Source organism: Pagrus pagrus (genome assembly GCF_965226575.1).
Source record: "Pagrus pagrus genome assembly, chromosome: 6".
NCBI lineage: Eukaryota > Metazoa > Chordata > Actinopteri > Spariformes > Sparidae > Pagrus > Pagrus pagrus.
This window is the reverse complement of record NC_140190.1, coordinates 16,169,698-16,189,396: the sequence shown is the minus strand read 5'-3', so window position 1 is coordinate 16,189,396 and position 19,699 is coordinate 16,169,698. Positions and strand designations below refer to the sequence as shown.

Sequence of the window (19,699 nt, the reverse complement as noted above, 5' to 3'; positions counted from 1 at the left end):
AATGATCGTTTCTCAATAATGTGAAATCATTACACTGAGTTTCAATGTCCATATTGGTTTTGTGGTTTGTTTTCTGCCTGCCCTCTCACCAGCCTGGGCATGGATTACTCATACAACAGGAAATAATGACGCCAAGGTCCATTAAGTGGGATGGCAGGACATCATATCAGCATTAATCTGCCACTTAGCAGAGCAGCCCTGGGAGAGAGAGACAGGGAGGGAGGGAGGGGAGGGGAGGGGAGGGGAAAAGAGAGAGAGAAGGAGAAAGACAGAGAATATGATTTTCAGCTCTGCCCATCAATTTCTCGAGGACAACTCAGGACAAATTTTCCATTTTTAAAATCTTTTTACTTCATTAACACAGAATTATTTGCCATGTTAAAGACAAAGTCTGTGACTATTTAATTTCATGGGATGAGTTTATCTTTATGCTCCTGAGTGATAGATGAGTCATCAAAATATTTGACTTCTACAGCAAGAGGAAAAAAAAGGTTTTTTTTGAAAATAGAAATACTTGACACATGCCAATAGATTGCAAAACACCACAGAGACTGAGATGGAAAGCTATTTAATTGACCTAATTTGGTTTAAAAAAACATATTTTTTTTTATTTTGTACATGGTTGCTGCAAAACAAAGAGATTCTGCATAATTATTTTGTATTCCTCTGTGTCTTATGGAAAATGGCGGCTGTAACTGCCTTTGGGCACAGTGGGTGGAATGTGAGGGTTTTGACAACCTGTTATGTGACATTATGTGTAACTTGCAGTTTTGAAGGAAATCAGGTGTGGGAATAGTCTCCTGGGTCATCATCAACTTACATTTTAAAATGGATGCTTTTGCTCCGGTGTAAGACCCTGTGGTGGGGCACAACAGGACAGCAGAGCCCCTTTCTTTAGTGTAGCTTAGTTAAATTGGTCACAAATGCAAAACAATGAATCGTTGATTACATAAAAATAACACTGAATTATAGACTCTACCATTAGTGTTTTCTCTTCACTTCACTGCACATGTTTTGCAACATTAAGATTGCATCAGAAAAAGATCTTCTTTTTAAAAAAAATGTCTTGAAATGAAAACAGCTAAGTGCAAGCCTACAGTCATTTGTCTCCCAAACAGACAAAAAGCTGCATGCAAGACCCATGACCACAGTAAACTTAGTTACAGACCTCAAGAAGTGATTTATTGTGTGATAAGAATACTGGGCTTATTTGAGTGGTGCCCCTCTGACGCAATTATGCGTCCATAAAATAAAAATACATCTTTTTATTATTTTTTTTATCTGATATGTATTAATTATAAATTATATAAATATATATACTTATAATCAAGCCAATGTTTTGGCTGGGCTGCTACCAAGGTTCATTTCTATGGTGTGCAGCGCCACCTCGTGTAGTAACAGTGAATGGCTTTTCAATTATAGCTGTCCTCGAAGATTCCTGAAGGACCGGTGAATCAACTCGGTTTTAAATATGTATTCATCAGATTAATATTTTGAATAAACACTTAACTTTCGATTAGCAATACACCGCATTGCTATATTTTAGTAAACTGGCCATATTGTTGTATTTGTCGCAATCCCAGTCCAGAGTTACTGGTCGTCCAGCTACTTGCCTGATCAAAATTATTTGTCAGTTGCGGTTAGCTGGCTAGCTAAACTGGGTCCCTGGCTGTCAGTTGCTGAGAGCGGTGACAGCTGAAAATACTCTTTTATCCGTAGCTGTGTGCTCAATACAATCGCCACGATGTTTGAGGAGGCAAGTGAAGTGTTTGATAACATGTTTAAATCATCGTTTCCCCTCACCTTCATTGTGTTTATCCCCGCGGTGCTGATCCTGGTGTCACCGCTCCCGGCCGAGGCGGCACATGAGTTTACGGTGTACCGCATGCAGCAGTACGACCTGCAGGGACAGCCGTACGGTAAGTTAGCTGTTTCTCTATTGTATCGCAACGGAATAAATGCAAGCATCACCACATCAGCAGAAATTAGACCGGTCTCCTACAGCTAATGCTGGTTAGCAGTGTTGTCGTCCCCGGCTAACGGTAACTTACCCGAAGTAACATTTCAATGACAGCATGCAGGCTAGCACTAGCTTGCTAGCTAGCTGCTAACGTAGCTTAGCTGTGCTAGGAGGCAGCATCAAGCTAGCTCACTTCCTAGAAGCAAATCAAGAATAGTATCCCTTAAGATTAAACCTGAGCGTCATTCTTAAGTGTATATCAATTTAATAAACCGTACACATGCGATGTTTACCTATACCAATACATAATTATAATAGCAGCATTGCTAAAAGATATTAAACGGGACATACAGAAAACGCAGGTTGTCAGAATTTGTTCATCCCTCCTCATAACAGTTTTTACAATGATAAAATGTTGAATGGACGGATTGATATGAGGGCTTTTTAATTGGCTTGTCACTGTGACTAAGTGAGGATTGAACTCTCTAGCTCTAGGAACAGTGAAGCAATGTTATGCTGAGGAAAACAAAGAAGGATGCTAGTAAAAGCTTCCTCTCTCTACAGTAAGTGAGCAGGATTATGGCTATAATTGTGTCAAGTTTGATGTAAATTAGTAAAAGATACCAGACTTGATAAAGAGGTTAACCAAACCAGCCCATTTGTATTTTATATCTCAGCGTCAGTTTGTCACTATAGTAGCAATTTATTCATCTGTGCTCTAATAGCTGGATTATCCTTGCCCTTTCCTGTTGACACAAAGACAGAAGTTATTGTATTATGATTATTGATGAAAGCGTCTTTGTACCCACAGGTACCAGGAATGCCATCCTGAACACAGAGGCTCGTACTGTGGAGGCAGAGGTACTAAGTCGTCGCTGTGTTATCATGCGGCTGGCAGACTTCTCCTATGAAGAGTATCAGAAAGCCCTGCGCCAGTCGGCCGGGGCTGTGGTCATCATCCTGCCCAAGAACATGTCTACTGTGCCTCAGGACATAGTACAGGTAATAATAACACAAGCTGCAGATCATTGTCTTGTGCTGGTGGTGCAACATTTATCAGTAGATGTGATCTACAGATATACAGCACAGGAAGCAAGAAAAAAATCCACACAGCTTTAAAGCATGGTATGAGTCAGGAGTAGCGTCACAAAGCAGTGCACTTCACCATATTCAGCCACAAGCTCAACTGTTTGGGGTTGAATATGTTTGTGTTAGGTGTCTTGCTCAAAGGTACCTCAACAGTGGTAAGAAGTGATAGTTTATCTCTCTGATCTGTATTTTTTTAAGCTTGGTGTGACTTAAAAAGAAGAACACTGGTTTAGAGGGAGAGCTGTGACAGTCAGAAGACATATTCAGCGAGTAATAAAGTGATTTTCCAAAATTTGCAGTGAACAATGTCCTCCTAACCCTTTTACAGAGATTGGATATTAACACATTAAAGCACACTGAACAGGTTATAACTACTTAGTCTTCCAGCTTTATGAGTGGGATCATTTGTCTTTCTGGAAAGCAGAAGTACTGGGCACTTGATGAGTTACTCATTTAGTTACATAACTAATTTCCCATTATGGTGAATAATTGTAGAGACAGATTTTTTTGTCAGGATTCCAGAGAACCTCTGTTCATTAATATCGCAGTTTATCTTCCATTCGCCACCGTAGCAATCTCCTATCGCCTACATTCCTCTCAAAACATGAGCAATCCTGAACTTGCAGGGTTGAAGGAATCAAATCAGACTTCCCACGATGTGTGAGATGGCTTGCTGAACACACTGTTTCCCTCTTTTCATCCTGTGCAGCAGTTCATGGAGCTGGAACCGGAGATGCTGGCTACTGAGACCATCGTCCCCGTCTACTTTGCCATGGAGGACGATGAGCTGCTCTCCATCTATACCCAAACCCTGACTTCCTCGTCCTCACAGGGCTCCTTATCAGCAGCTGAAGGTAAAGAGTTATCTCCTCTACACTGGACATATAGGAAAGAAAGCACGTGTGTGTTGGGAATGAAAATCTAAAAATTCTTCTTGCATGTTTTCTCTTTGTTTGTTTTTTCTGTAGTGCTGCTGCATACGGCCACAGCCAACGGCTTCCAGATGGTCACCAGTGGAGCGCAGAGTAAAGCCATCAGTGACTGGGCCATCACCAGTTTAGAGGTGAGAGACTAAGGAAAGTGGCTTGATGGTTAGGACTGTTTAATAACAGCGAGAATGCCCTGGTTTGACCTCTGTCTCAGTCTTTTCTGTATGAGCTTAGGTTGGAGGAGTTTTCTTCTGGGTGCTAGATCCAGCTCCTCCCACTGTCTGCACACTGTGTTCAGGATAAAATGTTCCATGTATGATGATAATCTTTTTTTACTCTTTGTTCTCAATTTGGGAAGGCTTCAGTGTTAAATTATGTTTCTTTGTTTTATTAGATAAATAGTAGCTTTTAAGTAGGTGATATCAACTAATGTTCTGTATGGATGGTGTTTGCTCTATAAAAAACTGATAAAGGTCCGGTTTTCATTTGTGTCTGTAGCCTAAACTGTATGGACTTTTGAAAAGAACTTTGAAAAACCCAGTTTAACCAAATTTACTGCTGCTCTGAAGGTATATCGCTTTTCCTTAATCCCTAAAGACTCCGTGGCTTCACAATAAAGAGTTTAAACCTGTTTCTCAAGTTTGGTTTAAGAAAAGGGTGAAAAGCCTCTGTGACTGAAATTTTAATGGTAACGTGTCAGAGCAAAAATTTGGTTTTGGTCTCGACCTGTTGCCAAAGCAGGCAATGTAAACTGGGGCATTGATAACTGGGACTCGTAGTTTTGTTTTGTGGCTTTTAGCCCAGGTAATATACCTTTCTATTATTTACCATAAACATTTTGGTGAGGCTTTGTTTACAAAAAGGGTTTCACAACGAGCCCCGTCTTCAAATTATCGAGCATCAACTTGTTTGGTGGATGAAGAGAGTCCTCCGGAAGCTGAAACTATAACTGCCAGCCTTGTGTTATAAGGTGAGGGAAGTGTTGTGTGTTATAAGGTGAGGGAAGTGTTGTGTGTTCTCTGCAAGTGGGTGGCCACAAATCCCGCAACAACAAAAAAAATCTGACTGAAAGCCGAGAATTTTTAAATCTAGATGGATTTACACACACAATCAAGCCTGGTGGCCTGACGGGACTTAAAATTGCTCAGTGCTAAGCTTTTTTTTTTCCTACGCTCTCAAGGTCATATTTGAATTAAAATGATGGGAACATGGGAGTCTTCCAGCCTTAACAAGGAGATTATTAATGCTCAGTTGATCATTCTTCAACCGGTTTTTATTTAGTCCTGACAGGAATGGATGATCCCTGATGCTGTCGTTCTGTTCTTTGTTTTTTTGTGAGGGTTCATGAAAGGATTTGGACGGCTTTGATCGTTCTTTGAAGATAATTTTAGATCAAACATTTTGAGTCAGAAAGGATGCAAAACAAAGCAGGCGTGAGGAGTTAGTTCAGGACTTTCTTATCTGAGCTTTGTGTTAAAACCAAAAGGAAAAAGTGGCTTAGTCACACTGCAGAGGGGATTAGAAGACGGAGTGATGTTTTTCTCAGCGATCTGTGGTCAGGAGGTCGACTGTGACTGTAACCCACTGCAGCTCTGCACTGTCAAGCTGCCAGCCTCAAGTTTAATAGCTGAATCTAATGCTTTAGATACACTGTTTGATTTAATTTATCCAACGGCTCTGTTTTTTTTCACCAGGGCCGTCTGGCTGGAGTTGGAGGAGAGGATCTGCCTACTATTGTCGTGGTTGCTCACTACGACTCCTTTGGTGTTGCTCCAGTATGTTTGCTGCTTCTTTTCTACAAATAAACCCAGACTCTTTCAAAACATGCAGGAAATTTAGCAGCTGAAGAAATATTTTCTCTGCAGATATCTGTAGGATTTGACACCCTATTTTAGTCTCCAGGTTGATTAGTTTGAGTCTGAAAACTTTAAACAGAAACGGGCAACACAACTGTCGATAAAACGAGATCATGCAGGGAAAGTAATCTGACTGTGTGTGTGTGTGTGTTGTGTGCAGTGGCTGTCGTATGGCGCAGACTCAAACGGTAGTGGAGTGTCCATGTTACTAGAGCTGGCTCGTCTCTTCTCGAAACTTTACACCTACAAGAGGACACACGCTGGGTGAGTAATGATGCCAGCACTCTCATTTAGACGGGATCATTCATGAGCTTCAAATAACTGCTGATCAGTTGTGTACATTTTTAGCTGCATCAGAGGAAAAGCACCATTTTCTGTTATTTTGCTCATTGACGTCAACGGAGACGCCTCAGTGAAGCTCTGCGCTGCACACTCGCTGTATGCATTGTGCTGTATATATGATGAAATCTAGAAGACCTATTGATTGCTGACCTGAGTGGTTCGTCTGAACACAAGATAAAGTGTATTTTTTACGCCTATCACATTTATTATAGTTAGTGTCATTCTCCAAATGCTTCCTGAGAAACTATATTGAACATTATCTGTGCACTCTGCTAGCAGGAAGAATCACATCCGACTGTGTTAAACACTTAAAAGCGTTCAGTAATATAGTTCAGGCTCATTCTTATGTCTAAATGTACTTGATAGTAGCTGAGTGGAAGGACTTGCTTCTTAAGTGAGTGAGTAATGGACTTTACTGTAAATTCTCAAAGTCATGTGCGCAGGTTTAAAGTCGCTTCTCATTTGATTCATCCATTAATTACAACACTTGTCTTTTTATGCATCTTAGTATCACATATCCTTCTTCATCAGGTCCCCTCAGGTGATCTCCCTCGTAGGTTTGACTCAGTGTTGTTGTGTTTTCAGGTACAACCTGCTGTTCTTTGTATCTGGTGGGGGGAAGTTTAACTACCAGGGCACCAAACGTTGGCTGGAGGACAATCTGGACCATACGGGTACGACTCTATATGGTCTTAAATCTATTTAACATATAACAAGGACACAACAAAACAAATCCGCACCCGACCCACAACCACCTCTTCCAGACAAAAAAAACAAAACAAAATCAAGCCAGTTTACCAGATGGATGAACATTATACAGTACACCTTGTTCAAAGAGAGCTACACCTATGGTAATGATCCTATTACAGACTGAAGACTAGACCAACCCAGAGGTATAACCCTTTTTTTCTGAAAATTGGTCATTAAAGGTATCAAAATAATTCATAAAGTCTCCAAACCTTGTAGAATTTGTGCTTTAATTTTATATACAATGTTTGAGCGATGATTCAATTTTGATTTGTTACACTATATTTGAGTAAGACATTTATTTGCATTTGATAACTTTTAAATGCAAAATTCTGTTTAAGTTGAGACCAATTCATTTCTAAACCTTTCTTAAAGGGGCTCGATGTAACAATTAGTAGCAAATTACATGTATTAATCACTTTATTATTGGCCATATCTGAGCAGATTGAAACGTGATGTAAAAAATTAGACCTTCCCGTCTCTCTCAGTTGCCTATACAAGCCTGTAGATGATCAGTTTAAGTTGTTTAATGCTGCTGGACTGTGGATTTCTTTGTAAAGTATTTTACATGATAGTCCAAATGAGCGACAGTTACTAAAGTGAGTTTAGAAAAGGAGGCCACTAACGTAAACTAAAGACCGGCTTCAAGCACAACACAGAAGTTCCACAGAGCCCGTTTAAAAGTAAAAATAATTAAATAGATATATTAAAATACAGATCTAAACAAAACAACTACAGACTGTTATGGCATGTTGTATGTTTCAGTCCTAGATTTTCTCTGTATATGATATTTGGATGTGTGTTTGAACCTGCCATGTGTCCTTTTTTCTTACCTTCTTTTTTCAATATTTCATTATGAACCTCTCCTTGTCGTCTCACCTTTTCCTCCAATTTCAATAGACTCCAGTCTGCTGCAGGACAACGTAGCCTTCGTGTTGTGTCTGGACACTCTGGGGAACGGAGACTCTCTGCACCTCCATGTGTCCAAACCTCCTAAAGAGGGATCTCCTCAGTATTCTCTGCTCAAGGAGCTGGAGATGGTAAGAACCCCTGAAGTTACTGAATCTTTCACTACAAACCATGTCAAAACAAACTCTTATGTGCAGATGTATAGGGTTCTTTAATAATCTCATTGTTTATATAGAAATGTAAATGGCAGTGTAAACCTGGCTTTCCCCCTTTAATGTTGCATATATTCCTGTAACACAACAGCATTTTTCTTTCTTCAGAAAGTCACATCATGTGGGTTGTGATTGCGAGCTTAACTTTTTGAGAAAGTGTGTGTGTGTGTGTGTGTGTGTGTGTGTGTGTGTGTGTGTGTGTGTGTGTGTGTGTGTGTGTGTGTGTGTGTGTGTGTGTGTGTGTGTGTGTGTGTGTGTGTGTGTGTGTGTGTGTCAAATCAGGTTTTTCAGATGCCCTAGAGCCTTCACCTTTTTCTTTTCGGAGTTCTCTTCAAGCTTTTTCTCACATCAGCAGTTTGAAACCCAGATCACATGTCCCTGTCCCTGTCGTTTTCTCTCAGGTGGTTGCGAGTCAGTACCCAGAGGTCAAGTTCTCGATGGTCCACAAGAAAATCAACCTGGCAGATGACATGCTGGCCTGGGAGCACGAGCGCTTCGGGATCCGCCGGCTGCCAGCCTTCACGTTGTCCCACCTGCCCTCCCACCGCCTGGCACAGCGCTCCAGCATCATGGACGTGCGGTCAGTGTCCCCCTCCTCTCGCCACGGAGCGGGAGAGCCCCCTGCTGGGTGGGTTCATTACTGCAAGTCTCTGAATCACCGAAAGAAAAGAGTTTCCATTGTAGCTGCCGGTCATTTTCATTCCTGTCGTCAGTTTTTTGATAGACCCATTTCCTCTCCTCCTTTTCTGACCCACTTTGCTCCGTCACATCACGTTAAATCCCTGGGTACACCTTGATCGGAGCATAGTTTACATTATTCATGACTGTATTTATGCCCTTAGTCGGATGTGGAGCGAGCTTGTGAGGTCTCGGATTTGATGCCTTCTGAGTGTGAGTGAGGCAGTAACACCTTCTCCCCTCTTTTCCACTCTTCTTGATCTCATGCTGCTCCTGTAGCCATCCATCTCCTCTCACCGTCTGTCTGTTAGTAAACCATTTATCTCCTCTGTGTTACAGTTTCACACTTGACCTGTCAGTTGATGTGATATGTGCACAGTCTTTTCTCCTGCATTTCAGCCCACCTGTGTGGAAAGCGGAGGCTGTGTTATCGGTTTCTCCTCTCCACCCCGTGTTGCTCAGGGTTTCTGGTTTCTCTCCTGATGTTTTTGGAGTTTTTGTCTCTAACTGTCTGCACGCTTGTGTTTATGTCTTACAGGCCTCATGTAGATGTGAAGAAACTCGGCAGGAACACTAAGGTGGTTGCAGAGGCTCTGGCCAGAGTTATTTACAACCTCACTGAAAAGGTAAACTCGCAGTTGGAGAAAATTTATTGACAGTAGACACTGTCTGCTTTATGCCTGTGATGTGACATTGTTGTTGTTCCTGCTCTACCCAGGGTGCTCCTGGAGACCTGCAGATCTTCACTGAGCAAATGGTGAGTCACTACAGTCAATTGCTCTTAATCTTGAGTCTGATGGCCCATTAAAACCTCCTCGGTGATGCAGGTTAAACACACAGTTGCAGAAATTAATCTCTGTGACGGAGAAAACAACCAGATCACCTGTCTCAGCTGATTCACACAGATGAATCCCCACGTGACATGAAAGCAGATTCAGTAGACCTGTGTTAAAGATGAAATTAAGTTAATAATTATATTTTGCATCGCTGAAAAACACACTGACTCACGTGGTGCAATATTTATGACGAATGACAAATGAAGTCTTCAACACTTATGAAGTTCTACAGAACCCCCGAGAGGAAGGTCAGGACATTTTATCTAAGTTCAAAATGATTATCTCTTCTGGGTTTATGACTTAAGAACACTTCAGAAAGTTCCTTTATTTTTTTTTTTGACAATACTAATTTCAGCCAGAAGAGGTTGTAGTGCACCACTACACTGTTCACAATAGGACCAAAGGCATTCATGCTTTCTTCCTGGTGAGTTTCTCCATGAACTCTAAACAAAAGGTTCATACATTGTATGTTAGCAAGTTATATATTGAACTTTCATGGAGAATTTTCAGAAGGTGGATAGTAGTGCACTTTGCCTTCTTGGAAAAAATGTTTTGTTCTACAGTCATAAACCAAGAAAAAACAATTTACATGAGACTTAGAAAAATGGATCACCTGAATTTCTTTTTCTCACTTGCCTCTCAGAGCTCATGCAAAACAGTTTCTGCCTTATGAAAAAGAGGAGAACGCTGGTAGATAGTCTAAGGAGTGCTTTTCACGAATGTAGGTGTCAAAACCCAGGTGCTCCTTGGATCCAAGGACATGATATCATGAAACCAAAGAAGAGAGAGGTCAGACTTTTCTGCGGCTCTCAGACGGCTCTGCTTTGTGATCAATAAATCATGATTAAAGAACACCAAGACACTGCTTGGCAAAAACTAAAAAGCCTTAAAGAAACTAAGCTTTGTGCCTTAGCGTTTCAACTCAGTCTTCATTAGGACATATGAACCCAAGGAGCAGCTCATGTATAAGTGTATGAAGGCTGGAGTGAGCTGCCAGGCAGTCAGTAGAGCTAATTATTACAGCTGCCGTGTCTTAATGAGGTGAATTCTTACAAGGACTCTTTAGAATAAGCACATATATCACAAACAATCAATACCATCAAACAATCACATAGACAAATCACAGTTTTACTAAACCCTGTCCAGCCTGTCACAGACTCTGGTGGTTATATTTTGTGTGTAGCTTTCTGGCCCATGAAGTCAGTCCTGCTGCACTGTACACCTCTGTCATGATACAGTTTTCTCTCTTCTCGTCAGCAGGTTCAGGAGGATCAGTTATCTGCAGTGGTGGACTGGCTCACAGCGCAGCCCCGAGCTGCTCAGCTGGTGGACAAAGACAGCAGCGTGGTGTCCACTCTGGAGTATCATCTCGGACACTACCTCAAGGATGTCAAGAGACACTACGTCAAAGCTGACAAAAGGTAGAGAAAAGATGGGAGACGGACAGAAAAGAAGATCCATGCACAGTTTTTATTATTTTAACTATAGTGTAACTATAACTGTTTTCTGTCTGTCATCATCAATTTCCTGAACAGTACATTTCCAGAAACGACAGATCTAATATATATTATTGTACACAGTCATCTTTTTATCATCATCTTTTAGTCTTGATGTCACAGTAAAAACTCTTACATCTCTTGTCATCAGGGATCCAGAGTTTGTATTCTACGACCAGCTGAAGCAGACTATGAATGCTTACAGGTGCGTTTAATGAGCTCCTCTGAGACGCTTCAGAGCAGTTCATACTCATCAAGCATAGCTTTGACTGTGTTTTTCTTTGAATAATCACTTTTCTCCTGCGTCTTTCTCTCAGAGTAAAGCCTGCTATTTTTGACTTGTTGCTGGCCGTCTGCATCGCAGCCTACTTAGGAATGATGTATCTGGCCATCCAGGTAGGTCACTGCGTTCATGCAGCATCTGTCACCACTTTCACACATGCACCACACCACTTAAAAGACATTTATGTAATTGGTCAGTTTTATGTCTTTTAAAGGGGCGCTGTGTAGCTTTGGAAGAGAAATTTAAACTCAGAATTTTAATATTTACAATATTAATGAGGTAATAATACAATAATTCAGAAATGTTTATCTTTTCCATAAGTGAAAAAACAAGATGTTCTCAGAGGAAAATAAGGTCCCCAGAACACTGTTTGAAGCTAGAAAGGTGGCAGGGTCCGCCAAGTATACACAGTAACAGTTAGTAAAACAGTATGAAATTGTTTTGTCCTTTAAGGTCTTTATTTAATTTGTTTAGATCTTTCTCTTCTGATTAAAATGTATTTCCCAAAACTACATAGTGCACTTTTTAAAATGGCTATAACCAATATTTTATAATTACACTGTATAAAGTCAACAATGCGAAGACAATATGAAAGGTGTTGTTTGTAGTAATGAACCTACAGAGACATATCGTCTGTGAATTAGCTCTCACTGCTCTCATTGCGTCTATTTTGGCTGCAGCAGGAAGCTGTTTTCTGCTATTAAAAAAGCTCTAAAACCCACCGTACACTAAGCACCAAATGACAGACCCACACAATTAGCGACTACCTGGAACATAGATGAGCATCAGTGCACAGCAGCATGTGGGCACATGATTAGATGAGACCTCATGTTGAGTCATTTTTGTGTGCTTTGCCACTTTTGTGCATTATTACAGCATTACAATAAATGTTCATCGTGATAAGGACATTTATAAGGAGGTTTCAGTAAAGAGAAGAGGAGGAGAGCATGCACCTTCACGCTCACAACAGTTGTTAATTTACAACAGTGAGCTCTAAAATCGATCACTGACGCCGCCTGTGAGAGAACTAAAAAATGAATCATATTAATGATGGAGAAAGTGAGTGTGCAGATTTTTGTCTGGAACCAAGAAATGAACCCAGTCTCTTCTCTTCTGGTCCTTTTTTACAGAACTTCGGAGTCCTGTACAGTGTTGTCCGCAGAATCACCCAGCCCAAGACGAAGACTCATTAAGACGTACAACACTTTTTCCCCCGCCGATATTCTTTTCCTCAAATCAAGAAACTTTAGCCAGTAAGAACACAGAAGCTGGGCCGAGCTGCTGTTCTCATGATGGTTTTCAAACCAGCAGAATCACTTCCGTTTCCTTCATCCTGATCCACAAACTATGATGTCAGATCCTGTCCTGCTGCCAACTTTATCCATTTGGTCTCAAGGACCAGAATAATCAGGAATCATTTTTCACTCTCCCTGTCTTCACGAACACAGATGTCTTGTCATTCATTTACGATAATCCCAAATATTTGATTATTATTTGACTCTTCTGAAGGATATAAAGCATTTGTCCGCACCTCTGAGATCTACATGAGATGAAGTGAAAGTTTGTGATGTTGCTGTATCACTGATCGCTCCTCATTCCTCCTCTCAGTATATACCGTTCGAGTGATCATTCTGCCAAACTGACGTCATGTGTTGTCTCAGGCAGCTACAGGGAGAAACTGACCACACAGAGTTTAGCCCAGAATTTCTTTAGACTAGAGATGTGTTCACCAAACTTGTTGTTAAAGGGATAGGTTCACATTTTTTTCTACCGGCCTTAATATAACACTCACATTCCCATGAAAGCATAGAATTGTTGGTCACTGTAATCATCCTTTCTCTCCATACACCTCCAAAAACACCTGATATTTACCTGAAGATGCATTAAAAAGGGTAATTAAAGATACCCGCATGGCTAACGCTTAAGCCTCATTTTAGCTTCAGATGAACTCAGAATACGACAGTTTTCTTCCATCTCCTTTGGGCTGCAGCTGAACATTATTTTAATCAGCAACTGATCTGACGTTCAGTTTTTTGATTAATGGATCGATTGCTTGAAAATGTCAGAAAATGTAGGCGTTCAAATTTCATTTTTTGACCTACAGTACCTTGAAAGGCAACTAATCACTTAAAAAAAAAAAAAGAAGCTGGATCCACAAAGTGTTTGACTAATTGATTATCAAATCATTTAGCCCGATATTACTTAGTATAGTTGTGTTGTGTAGTCAGTATAGAGACAATAAATGATCAGTGACCGATAACTTTCACTGCACATATGGGCACGTGATTATTGTGATGAGACAGACTTGGAAAAAATGTAAACCTATTCTTTGAGCGCTCAGTGAAAAGACTCCTAACACAAATATCGTTTACGAATAAGATGAGTTGTCTAAAATGTGAAGTAGTGTTTAGATAATCCTGATTCCATTGCCTTGGTAGTGAAACTATTAAAAGAAACATTCAAATCCTTGCCAAATAATTATTGTATGTACTAATCTTCCCCCTTTCCTCCCATTTAATATATAATGGTTATAGAAATTTAAAGCAGATCCCATCTTTAATTTTTCCTTCTTGCTTCGTGTGTCAGGTTTTTCTGTAGTCGAGGTTTGATTCCTGTTGCTGTGTGACCTGGTGTGTCTTATTTTTACCACTCAAGTCTTTTTTCTTTTTTTTTATTACTACCCTAAATTGATTAAAAGGTCAACGCTGGTGAAGTATCTGAAAGCTCGTGTTAAAAAGGTCACATGCAACGAACATGTTTTTTTGTCTAATCAGAGCACATGTGTGTTAAGTATGTGAGAGTACAACGTACAACGCATCATGACGAGATAAAGCTTCCCCCTTTACTCCTTTTTATCAGTAGAAAACATGTTGTGCTGAATTTGACCTTTTGCTGACTGTAGCAATAATGTGATTGACTTAATCAGACTTTTAAAGCCTTGTTGAGATTTCGGGTCAAGCCAGCACTGCAGTATTTATACACTGGATGTCTTAAAATGGGCAATAACAAAGGGTGTTGACTTAAAGGGGCTAAATATCTTAAACACACCTAGAATATTAATTTCATGTGTGTAAAGTTGATACTGCAGCGTTTCCTTGACCTTGACCTTCTCTCTGCCCTGGTCTTGCCTTGTTGTGGGTGAATGGTGTTTATTTGACTTTTTGTATTTTCCACGTGTAACTGCATGACTCGTGACCACCCCCCCGACCCCCGTCGCCATGGTAACAATGGTGAGATTTTTTTTTATTACCAACACGAGGGAAATACTGTGTGGTACATATGAATTTTTAATTTATTGAAGCAGTCAGTTTTCATTTGTGCACTGAAATGAACTCTCCTCTGGTCTGAACTCTGTTTCACCTCATCCACAACACTTGATCTTTGCAATGAAAATGATATCAGTTGTGATTAAATAAAGATTAAATTAAAAGAAGTCACACGGAGAACGTCTCTTGTTTACTGACATGTTTTATTTTATGGGAAAAAAATGAAACGATAACATTGGCTGAATGGTATTAAAATTGCATTACAAAAGAGCAAGTACGTGTCTTTATCAAGTTGTCAAATTCACTTTGAAAAAAATGGGGCAATTTGTGTCGCTTACAGCAAGTATTAATGGTCCAAAAAACATGTATCATTAAAATACACTTTCAATTAATATGAGTTTTAGTTACTGATTCTTTAAAGAAAGTCATAAAAATTCCCCAATTCTCCCTTCGCTTTTCTAATTTTGATCTACTAATGAACAATAAAAATAATACTAATAAATTACAGTGCAATTTATACGAAATACCTGCTGGGCTTTTCTGCCCGTCCTTCTCTGCTATCTCTACCAGCTCTACTCTTCACTCGTCACCAGCTCCCACAAACACCCACTCATTAACTGGGTGGACATTTTGGCACAATCAAACCATTCGTGAAGAAACTTTGTGTCATGATGGAGCGAAGCCTGTGAGTCAGTTCAGGGAGACAACTCACAAGTCATGTTCAGTACAGAGCAATTTAACACAGCCTTGGAAGTACAGTGGTCCTGTCAATGCTCATCTTATTGTCACTCCCTGATGTTGTTTGACCACTTTCAATATATGCAAACGAGGAGTGACAAGGTCAGAGCCGAGACATCAAATGGACCTGAACAGTTCTCATTACAGTACAAGCTAGTGAATCCTTTAAAAACGGTCCTGCTCAGTTTATAAACACTGCTGCTTCTCTTGACGCTTCCTAGATTTCTAGTTGTTGATTGTAATGTATGGAAATAGGGAGTGACAAGGTCAAAGACCATACTGTACTCACTACACTACAAATCCAGTGAAGCCTTCAAATACTCCTGCTCAGTTTATAAAAAATGCTTCTTTAATGGTCACTCGCTAAATGTCTATGTATAGATCGATGTATTGAAACAGGGAGTGACAATGTCAGAGCCTAGACACAACATATATCCTACACTGTACTTGTTACAGTACAACTCCAGTGAAGCCTTTGAAATGTGTTAGCCTGCTCAGTTTATAAATACTGCTTTTCTTATCGCCACTCCCTAAATTTCTATGTGGTTGTAATGCATGAACATTGGGAGTGACAAGGTGAGAGCCTAAACACCAAATGTGTGATTCTCCACACACTGCAACACAAATCCAGTACAGCCTTTGCAATGAGGCAGCCGCATCAATGCTGCTGCTTTACTAATTAGTTTGCACTTCTCGTTTTATCGTCACTCCCTTAATTTGTTGGGGCCAAATTTAATAACAGGAAGTGATGAGCGCAGTCTACACGCCAAATATCATATCACACTCAACTCAGTATAACACAAGTCCACAGGAGACTTTGTAACGAGGTGGCCCTATCAATGCTGATGCTATACTGATCAGTTTGCAAACAGTGCTTCGTCAAACTGTCGTCACTCCTGATCTTCTCTGTGCTGATTTCAAGTGAACGCAATCAAGTAGTGAAGCGCCTACTGATGCCGTCTTCCTGGTGAATTTGCAAACACTGCCTCGTCGTCTTATCATCACTCCCTGATCTCCTGTGTGCTGATCTTGGTGTATGCAAATGGGGAGTGACGAGGTCAGAGCTGAGGCTGTACGCTCACATACATTTGTTCTTGATGAGTTATCTGACTGAACTGAGCATCGCATGCAGCCAACAACGTAAACCAAATATGACCCGAACTATAGGTTGTATCTAACGTTTAAATAAGAGTCAGCCAAATCCATACAGAAAGAAAAATAAAGTGACAATCTTAAAATGTTCTTCCTTCAATTTCGGTTAGTTTTGTCCCTTCTGGGTTACAGTTAGGGGTGGGCGACATGGATGAAATCCTCTTGAGATACATGATTGAACATGATACACATGATGGTATAATGTATTTGCTGATAAATCAATTGAGTTGAGGGTCATCTGGTGAACACCTGGTAGTTGCTGCAGTTGTTTTTGGGTAATCAATTCATCGAATAACTAATAAGAAAGGATGTTAAAAGGATACACAGCATGTTATACACTGTACAGCAAATTCAAATCGCATGATTGTATATTTCATCATATCGTCCACCCCTAGTAGTAGTTATTCGTTCACATATCACAGCACAGGACTGTTTATAGTATGACACAGTGGGGGAGAGGTGGAAAGATTGAAGGTGCACCTTTAGCACACAGTACCATACCAGACCTGAGGGAAGAGTCACACCTAATTCAGATCACAGGTCTTTGTGGGTTAACTACAAACTTCCCTTCCCGTCATCTGTCATCATACAACAAAAATATCAGCAAACTATGGATAATCTAGTCTGAAAGTTGTGCAGGGATAGACCTTGGAGGTCATTTCCTGCTATATCAGCATGCTAGTAAAACCAGTCAGCTACAGGACTCTGAATGTCTGATATAAAACACACAGTAACATGTTTGATAGATCATGTTACTTACAGTACAGATGTATAACAACCACGGTCAAATGAGTGAGAGCCAGCATTCAGATTAAAAGGAAGAGATCTGAGACTAAATCAAGATGTAGGTGAACAAAATGTCTCTCCCTGGTCCCTGGAAACATCTGATCTGAGCAGACAATCGCCAACTCATACACAGCAGAAAAAAAACAACACAACTGGAATACCAACAGTGCTCTCAGAGGAAAAAAAAAAACAAAAAACAGCAGCAATTCCAAAAAAACAACAATAATAACCTGATCTACAGCAATAATAGTGATAGTTTAATGTAAAATTAAAAGGTTTGTTTGAACTTCCCCCAAGTGTTAACGAGGGAATTGTGGAAGACAAACAGATAAACTACAACAGACAGACGCTTCTCTTATGGACAGACGACATCTGCGGCCTGCTCCAGCAGCACAAGCATGCTGTTCATCGAAACAAGAGCTTGAATTTGATCGAGACGGTAGGAAGATTAGAAACATCCCTTATTTTATACATGTGCAGCAGCTGTTCCCACTAACACACACAGTAAACCAGCGAGATCCAGTGAAACCAGTCCCTTTTAACTGTAGCTTAATTCAGTGTGTTCAGATTACAGATGACGTCAAAAATATCTTGCCATAAGTCAGATTTCTGGGACATGTCAGACTTTAACTCATGCCACAGGAAGGTTTATCACTCGCTGGTTTGTTTGTGTTTGTCAGACAACACTATGTATGTTCAGTGGTCACGACTGCTCCAAAAAAGATCACTTTTAGGACATTAATAAAGACATAATGATTACATGTTGAGAGGATTTCTTCTTCAATGTTTGTTTGTAAGACAATTTCATAGCATATCTCCAAAATCATTCGATGTCATGCATTCCTGAATACCATAATGTGTGCATACATGTTTTTATCATACTGATTTTTATCTTTACACAAGTTCTGGGCTATTGTTCCAATTATCTGTGAACCTGATAGCCGCCACCACCCAGGAACTGCTTTAAAAATGTTATTCAAATTCATATCGTTTAAACAAATTAAATCATGAGGATGAAACTGAAAACCATTCAATCAATTCTAGCTATTTGCTGTCATTAAACCAGCAATCAGCTTGTATGCCTTCATGTCAGTGCAGCAACAGATGTTTGCGACACACAAAGACAAAAAATGTCAAATAAAATAAAATAAAAGCTTTTTCTATACAAGAATGCCAAGTGACTATTCCCAATATCTGTTGATCATCAGTACAAGAGATAAAAAGATAAAAGAAATGAAACTGAGAGGTGAAATGTTGTGAAGGGAAGGATTTCAAATTGAAAGATTCGGCTACATCCATACTCTCCACATCCTCATACACCGAAGACACGAACATACCTACACACACCAATGTGGGTTCTCGATTCAAACTAATGGACGCGGAGGGGGCCAGAGCTGTGCGGTCACCACCACTGACTTGTGCAATGATATGAAAATCAATACATGTGGTGAAACAGTACCAGACAATGCCAGGCAGGCTCTCATGAGAGCAATACTGAAAACAGCAACAAAGTGTTTCCCATTTGAATCAAGTTTTTCTTTTTAGCCTTTTTCTCTTCATGTCTGGAGTCAGAGAGGATGGACGGAGGACGATGGGAAGTAAAAGGGGGAAAGGAAGTTAGTAGGAAACATATTTCACTGACGGCAAACACAGCTCACCCTTATTGTTTACTAAAGGTTACTGTAGGTCTAAACGTCTACCGGCCTACGCCTTTTCCTTGTGTGGGTGCTGCGGCGCTGTTCAGGGCGATGCTGATGATTATGACACCCTGTACTACTGTACGTGAAAATCCCAGTCCAACTCTCACTCAAACTGGTTTGTTTCTACTCAATCTATCAAATGTAAAGTTAGCAACAATAAGACAAAATGTCACCTGAAATAACATTCACAGTGCTCTAATAAAAACAAAACTGAAAACAAAACAACAGTGATGAAATGAAATGTTCTAAACAAATAAAAAGAATAAAAACACATCGCGGCCTATCTTGCTATTTTCCTTCCTTTTTCTTTTTGTGACACTCTTCCCTTCAGCCACGTTTTGAGCGTGAGCCGTCCAAGTAGGGCGTCTTGTCTTGCTTGTACTTGTAGCCTAGTGCCAGGTGGTGGCGATGGAGAGCCTGTTATAGATGCTTGTCCTTGGTGATCCCGTTCTGCACGTGCTTGCTGCAAAGAGAGACAATGGAGAGTCAGGGGACTGAGAGCCTGGGAGTCTCGGACAGGACAGATAGGGAATGAGAAGGGGAGAATAAACTTGTCAGGTGAGGTGATCAGCAGATGTGAGGCATTAGCAGGCGGAGAGGATATCAGCAGGGTTCAAGGCCAGGCAGATAAGGACTGCCACATAATCACATCTCCATATGGTCTCAGGCTCTTTGATCCTATCTACCTGTGAGGGCCACTAGTTACACAAGCTCAGTGGG

The 19,699-nt window shown here is 40.4% G+C and overlaps 2 protein-coding genes across 5 annotated transcripts in view; one reads left to right on the top strand and one right to left on the bottom strand.

Moving 5' to 3' along the window:
• Nucleotides 1-1,626: 1,626 nt before the first annotated feature.
• On the top strand, nucleotides 1,627-13,171 carry ncln (nicalin). Of its 4 annotated transcripts, none has more exons than XM_084354216.1 (15): nucleotides 1,627-1,919; nucleotides 2,772-2,962; nucleotides 3,759-3,903; nucleotides 4,018-4,112; nucleotides 5,673-5,753; nucleotides 5,995-6,098; nucleotides 6,762-6,850; nucleotides 7,824-7,963; nucleotides 8,446-8,624; nucleotides 9,261-9,348; nucleotides 9,441-9,479; nucleotides 10,819-10,979; nucleotides 11,206-11,259; nucleotides 11,372-11,450; nucleotides 12,468-13,171. In XM_084354216.1, exons 1-15 carry the CDS (start codon nucleotides 1,745-1,747, stop codon nucleotides 12,528-12,530), a joined length of 1,683 nt encoding a protein of 560 aa, XP_084210342.1. In that variant the 5' UTR covers nucleotides 1,627-1,744; the 3' UTR covers nucleotides 12,531-13,171. The 4 variants fall into 4 exon arrangements, with proteins under 4 accessions (XP_084210342.1, XP_084210341.1, XP_084210339.1 ...); XM_084354215.1 differs by having other exon boundaries at nucleotides 10,816-10,979; XM_084354213.1 differs by having other exon boundaries at nucleotides 8,446-8,672; nucleotides 10,816-10,979.
• Nucleotides 13,172-14,787: 1,616 nt separating this feature from the next.
• cers1 (ceramide synthase 1) overlaps nucleotides 14,788-19,699 on the bottom strand; it is a 33,115-nt gene continuing 28,203 nt past the window's right edge. The window contains exon 7 of the mRNA XM_084354221.1: nucleotides 14,788-19,442. Coding sequence (XP_084210347.1) covers nucleotides 19,400-19,442 — 43 coding nt within the window. The 3' untranslated portion in view covers nucleotides 14,788-19,399. The remainder of the gene's footprint in view (nucleotides 19,443-19,699) is intronic.